The 6,908-nt window shown below is 30.4% G+C and overlaps 1 protein-coding gene across 10 annotated transcripts in view; it reads left to right on the forward strand.

The window, feature by feature from the left end:
* The window catches only part of LOC140056158 (uncharacterized), a 56,354-nt gene extending 50,715 nt beyond the window's left edge, over positions 1 to 5,639 (forward strand). For 9 of the 10 annotated variants that reach the window (XM_072101436.1, XM_072101438.1, XM_072101444.1 and 6 more), the window contains 6 exons: positions 258 to 380; positions 1,716 to 1,841; positions 2,216 to 2,290; positions 4,085 to 4,129; positions 4,236 to 4,373; positions 4,961 to 5,639. In XM_072101436.1, the coding sequence (XP_071957537.1) occupies positions 258 to 380; positions 1,716 to 1,841; positions 2,216 to 2,290; positions 4,085 to 4,129; positions 4,236 to 4,373; positions 4,961 to 5,154 (701 nt within the window). In that variant the 3' untranslated portion in view covers positions 5,155 to 5,639. The remainder of the gene's footprint in view (positions 1 to 257; positions 381 to 1,715; positions 1,842 to 2,215; positions 2,291 to 4,084; positions 4,130 to 4,235; positions 4,374 to 4,960) is intronic. The other variant, XM_072101443.1, reaches the window with a different exon arrangement.
* The last annotated feature ends 1,269 nt before the right edge of the window (positions 5,640 to 6,908 follow it).

Genomic DNA, 6,908 nt, shown 5'->3' on the forward strand with positions numbered 1-6,908 from the left:
ATACATTTATTTCATAATTGTTTGATTTAAGATTGCTTTCAATAAGTATCTTGACACAATTAACCCTTTCTAAAATGTTTTTTTTTTGTAGGTAGTAAAATTAACATTATTCTGAAGTAGCTCTAAACAAATTGAATTTGTTTATTTAATGTTAACAGTTAATCAGTTTTTCAATTCAAGCACAATCATACTATCTTGACTTTAGGAAAACACTTAACAGTTGTGTAATCTTTACTTTCTATTCTTTTTTCTTTTAGTATCTTCTAACGCATGCAATCCAAATCCATGTCAAAACGAAGGGACATGCGAGTTGTCTGGAACAGCTTACATTTGCAGTTGTCCAGCTTCATACATAGGAACTAACTGTGAAACCCTTAGCAGTAATTATACAATTAAATTATCTTTATATTATATCTTATTATATTATATTATCTATCTATTATCTAATATAACTTGTAAATAAGAGAGAGAATCCAAGACAAACAAGAGTGTATGGTTACCTACACTGGTCATATTTTGATGGCACTGTTTTACTAAACACCAGAAAATTAAAGACACAATATATTTACCCTATTCCTTTTTGAAAAATATTGCATCATATTTCACAAATGATTGTCACAACAATCAAGATTATATTGTTTACCTACACTGTTTTAGTTATTGTTTTTCATTGTTATTTTATATCACATCACATTAATCATAAATGATTTTCACATAACAGATTAGATAAATAAATAATTCTAGTTCAAAATTTAATAATGGAAATAACAATACAGTGAGTATACACATAATTATTCATTTTATTGTCAAAATGAAATTTAACGGTACAAACAATTAAAAAAAAATCGTCGAAGCCAAACCGCAGATCAAAGTTACGATAACCTGTCTTGGCAAGTCGAGATCAGCGTCCTGTTTGATTACCTTGATGCCTCAAGCCACAGACTGAATTCATATGCACAATACACTATATAAAGATAAAACCTATTTTTCTTTCTTTTTGTAAAGAAAAACAATTCTTAAAACGTATTCAAACTCAGGTTGTTATATGTTTAATAAGAGTTGTTTTACTAGAATCTTCTTACATGTTTACTGGTACCTTTTGACAAGTAGGCACTGGAGTTTCCAAATTGATCAATTACTACTTACTTGAAGCCATATATCAGCGAAGTTTGTAGTGTTCAACACCAGCAAAATTGCTAGTATAGACCAACTCATGACAATTTCTGCTCAAATTTACATATAGTTAGCATGCATCTCACGTCCAGGCCAAAATCAATCTTCTCTTCAGTATCTTCACTGTAGGTCTGGACTTCTATCCCCCACCCCCTTTTTCTAGAAATATAATCGAATCCCCCGGTAATAAAACAATAAAGTCCAAGGTAATTTTATTCTTGAAAATACATTGTATTTGAAGTCTGTACTAGAAGGAAATTATAATAATAATAACAATAATAATAATAATGCCGATTTCTAGAGCGCACTAAGGGGCTTGTGCAAAGTCCAGGAAAAAACATTTAAAAAAATGATTAACATAGAAAAAATACATTTTTTTAAAACTTAATCAAGATTTTTTTTATAGATTTGATATTTACAAAGTTAAAAGTTGTAAACTCTTGTATATTATTTTGTTTTACACATTTGTACAAGTGTTTCTTTTTTGATTAATTAACATTGATTAAGAATTGGATGTTTTAAATCTTATTTTGAAATATCAGACACAGGTCTTTGTAATCCTAGTCCATGTTTGAATGGCGGTATGTGTACATCTTCTGGAACTTCATATACCTGTATGTGTAGTACAGGTTTCAGTGGAACGAACTGTGAAACAGTAGGAGACACAGGTATGTTATCTCTAAGCGATATGGTGTATATTACTCGTGTTGTATCTACTGCCTCAGTGGGTAATAGACAGAAAATCAATCAATCAATTTAACTTTTACCACCACTATACAGGTCAACAAAAGCCTTCAAAATCATGGACTAAAATATTTTCCAATCACGGAAAATGTGGCTTTCTTTAAAAGTTATGGAATAAGATGAAGAAAATAATTATGCTATTTTATTGAACTGTCATGGAACATGTCATGACATTTTGGCTAGAAATGTCATAGAAATTTACCCTTGAGAATTGTGTATAAATCTCGAAAATACCGTGAATAGGCTGTTTTGTAGTTTAGAATAACAATAATGATTTCGCTGTTGTTTTCCTTCTTAGACAATCCTTGCGACAGCAACCCCTGTCCTGCTGGCCAAGAATGCTTTTTTACTACAGTCAGTTTTATTTGCATGGGTAATGTGTTTTTTTTGTTTAACGCATGCTCTGTTTTATACAGTAGTAGACACATTTTAGCATAGTATTTTGTTTGTTGTTGTTATTTCTTAGGTTATGGCACAATATAAAGTTACACTCAAGGCTCTACCCCTGAATGGAAACAAAATAAATATTATGGTATAGGGTTTCTAATATGATTTATTTCTTCCATGTTGGTTATATCATCAATCAAAGTAAAATAAAATGTTTTCCAGTAAGTCATTTTAGGTGAAATTTTAAGTCAAATGTCATTTAATTTGCATATCTACTTTTTAACAAACAATCTACTACAAATTTGACCATTTCCTCTGTTACTATAGTCATTATGAAAAGCACTTGATATTAATTATACAAAATCAGCGTAGCATAGGAATAATTGAAGATATATTCATAATTTTTTAAAACATAAAAACATTAGGTTATTCTGTTGATTTGTTGGGAAAAATATTCGAGAACAAAAATGGTTTAAATTTATATCATTTTGTTAAATTTTTTATTTTTAAATATATTTTTACATACTTAAAAGTTTTTTTTCAGGTAGATAGTATAATAATTATCTAAATTGTTCAAATTATACCAAAATATTATTTTGTGGAAAACAATATGTAGGCCTAGGCCTATTTGTAGGGGTGGGAGCTAGCCTTAAAATCATTATTCAGAAAATCGATTTAAATACGTCATCCTACCACAATACGATTTGAAAAAATAAAAGTTCAAAGGATATTGATATAAATCATATTTATACAAAAATAATGAATGTTTATGAGTTGGATGGTGAGAATATTTCACGAGTTGAAAAATTGACTGCTCTATTTTAAACAACAACATTAATTAAATAAATTGATTTGTTTATTCTCCAAGTACAAAGAAGATTAATTTATAAATTGAAAGGTTTAAAGGCGAAGCTATACTTATTCTGAAGGAGCTAATAACAATTAATAATTTAATTTACGTAATACAAATAAACTTAGGAAAACGCTGATTGTATTGTAGTTATGTAAAAAAATTAAGTTTTTCATTCGTTTACCGTTATGTTTAAATGGGAGCATCTTATTGAAGTTCTATAAAAGCTGAATTACACTTTAAATATTTTACATAATTTATTTAATATATTTATGTTTGTGTTGTGTTTTAAGCCATTGTTTATGTTTCTGTAAACAAATATTTGTTTTTTGTTTAAACGTAAAATGATGCTTTTGTTATTATATATCTCATTTTTTGATTAGCGCTTCTCTTTTTCAGTTGCCAAATATATTACCATCTCTTTGTGTGTGCCCATCGCTTTGATAAAATGAATTGTTGCTCTGCACAGGTTAAAAAAAGTAGAAATAAATCGTACATCAATCAAATAGATTTTTTCATACACAGTATTCATTTTGCTAAACATTATTTTATTATTGTTTGTGCTTATTTGTAATCGCTATCATTAAATCATCCTCATTATTAAATTATTCACATTATTTATTTACAGTATCTATATGTTAACAAAAATGGTGAAACATAGAATACATTGGAAATATGACATGTGTTGGTAACACAATACATTCCTGTGATTGTCTTGTTTAATTATTTAATACATTATTAATATTGCATTTATATTACACGTGTATACATTTTGTTACTAACAATACACCGCCTATGTGTCTATTTTACATTACTTTAGTGGTGATTGTTTGTAGTTTTTAAATAGCTTGTAGCGAGTTGTAGTGACTCAAATATTTCCAATAATTAAAATACTATAACAGATAAAATTATTTTTATTTTTGTTCTCAGCAACAAGCGGAAGACGACGTAGAGATGTTAAGAGCATTGACGAAGGTAATGGTTTGTTGTCCTATCGTTTATGTTACTATTACACGGTAGTTTTTCTAATATCATTAATTTCCAGAGTATGCTTCTGTTAACAATAAATATATTTTTTCAGAATTTCCAACATACTTCAGTGTCTGTGCCCCTAATCCTTGTGCCAATGGCGCAACATGTCACGCATTCAACCATGACGATCAGGAGTATTTTATGTGCGAGTGTGCAGCAGGTTGGACTGGAACAAACTGTATGGATGGTATGTTTATTTGTTGATTTGATAACAAATCAATCTAATCAAACGGTCTTAACTACATGTTAGAAAACCCGTTAAAAGCATTTTGTTTTTACGACGTTCCACACTCGAATACGCAGCTACTAAAACATCATTCTACGCATGCCCAGAAACATGTGATCATGCGCATAAACAAGCTAAAAATACATGGCGACAAAAATATTTTAGTGACATTCCTATACTTTATATTGTAATATTTATTAGACATAATTATGATATGAATAATTATAATGACCAACAAAACGTCCCTTCCGATAGATGAGTAATATAATTTGCAAAGTTTACCAAAATAGGTGACGTAGATGATTTCTTCTGACATCCGATTTCCTATCACGTGGCATCTCTTTTAACCATTGTTCTTGAAATGGGCAGGTGTAGTCGATAATATAGTGTGCCTCTGACATGGTTCCTGTAGAGGAAACATTATTAGGTTTTATTCATAAAACTCGTGTCTTAAGATTCATTGTTTCGGTATGTGTTGTTTGTGTAGTGTGGACAATTTGCTCATTTTAATTTTTAAATCACCAACTAAAACGTTTTTGTTGTTGCAGTCACGACTCGAGAAAATCTGACATCTGACTTAGACGACCTTCATGAGGAATCTAACTACGTCCACTGGGTAATGGGCATCTCACTTGGCGCTCTCATCATCGTCATTATAGGTCTGCTGATGATGCTTAACCGTCTGGTGACAGGAGTGAAACAACGTAACATCTGCAAAGACGAAGTTGCTTTGGTCAACTAAAAATATCAATACAATCGGGACGTTTTAAGTTCCCAGACTAGTTATTAATTGTATACTAATTATATACTGGTAGATTTTAGAAAACAAATAAAAATGTAGTAAACAATACGATTTCACAATATATGTTGAAGTACGGTAGATTGGTACATAATAATTAGAAAATAGTTCAATATGTTGGTTAGAAAGCAAAAATGTTTATTGACTTTAATATGTATCACAAGATATCATTTGCTTAAAACATCGAATAATTTATACATTTTATGTGTAAAATTGTACGTAATTTTTCTGCCTCTTAGTTATTTTTTTTATTTCGAAATTATCATAAAATTACAATTTTCCAAAACCTTGATGTACGTACTTAGTGGTTATATTCTTGAACGCTGTATTTGGAGCCTAGCTGAGATTGTTTGATATTTTTATATTAGGAATTTCTATACTTAGATATTCTTAGTAGCTTTTTTAATAAAATTGGGATTATTAAGAAACATTGTGTATGTTTTGGTTTATACTGTTTTTAATTTTTTTATATCTAGTTTACCGCTCGATAAACTTTTTTTCCGTAATTCGGTAAATTAGTTTGGTAACAAAACGTGCGCATTCTTAGCGTACTGCAATATGTGTGGAATTTCTTAGATAAATTGCGAGCTCGATTTTCACGAGGCAGCTTTTGTATGATGGGTTTCAAGATATTATATGTCCATATTTCGATTGCGCATGCGAACTAGTCATTAAAGAAAGTGGGTAAAATTGGCTTTTTAGAGATAATCTAGATTTCTGGAAGCTGTCTGACACAATATTATGTGTTTATGAGCGCAACGAGAAAAAATAATGACCGTGCCAAAGTCCTCTCCTTTCCGAAACATGTATCTCAAATAAGCCCATTACTTGATTGGGTTGTTCAGAAAAGTTACCTTGCAAATAAGTCCATTACTTGATTGGGTTGTTCAGAAAAGTTACCTTGCAATATTATCAATGTATGTTACAATCGAAATGCTAAACATTTTTAATAATAAACAAATTACAACAATGACAAAAGCAAGTCAATGACTACCGGTTATTTCAGAAATGCAATAGAAAATGGAGTAGATATTATCTTATAAATGCTGTCTATTATGGTACGATTTGAAACGAGTTTTTCATCCAGATCTACATCAACATATTATGCTCTTCGACCAGGTGCAGTAGCATACCTTGATCAGTGTACCGTGCACATGTGTAAACGATGGTCCAACACTACGTTAACGTGCTGCGCACAACCAGGTGCAGGTCGGAGCATGCCATAATCACTGTACCGTATACATGTGTAAACGGAGAGGAAACCATGGAAGTAAGCCTATAAAAGAAAATCATGTCGTGCCTGAAAAATATCAGACTTATGTTGTACCTTGATGCTGAGACAGACTGTCTTTAGTTTACAGTTGAACAATTATCTTTATTACATTTCCTTATAAAAACATCCGGAAGGGAATATTGAGTATTGAAAAAGTGGTAAGTTTATATGTTTTTATTTTGATCGTCGTCGTATACATATTATGCCAAAATACAAGACAAAATTAAAACAGTCAAAACCAGTAGTTATACAACAGCAGTTGTGGAGTACAGAGGTGGTTGAAAAGTTGCGTGGCTGTCTAGCATGTACTGATTGGGATATTATGCTCGATGTTGATGATACTCTTGATGTAAGGGTATCTACAATCTCAGCATACATATCCTTTTGTGTTGATATGGTTATACCTAAAGTAACAAAAAAGATA

This window comes from Antedon mediterranea, chromosome 8 (assembly GCF_964355755.1).
Source record: "Antedon mediterranea chromosome 8, ecAntMedi1.1, whole genome shotgun sequence".
Classification (NCBI taxonomy): Eukaryota; Metazoa; Echinodermata; class Crinoidea; order Comatulida; family Antedonidae; genus Antedon; species Antedon mediterranea.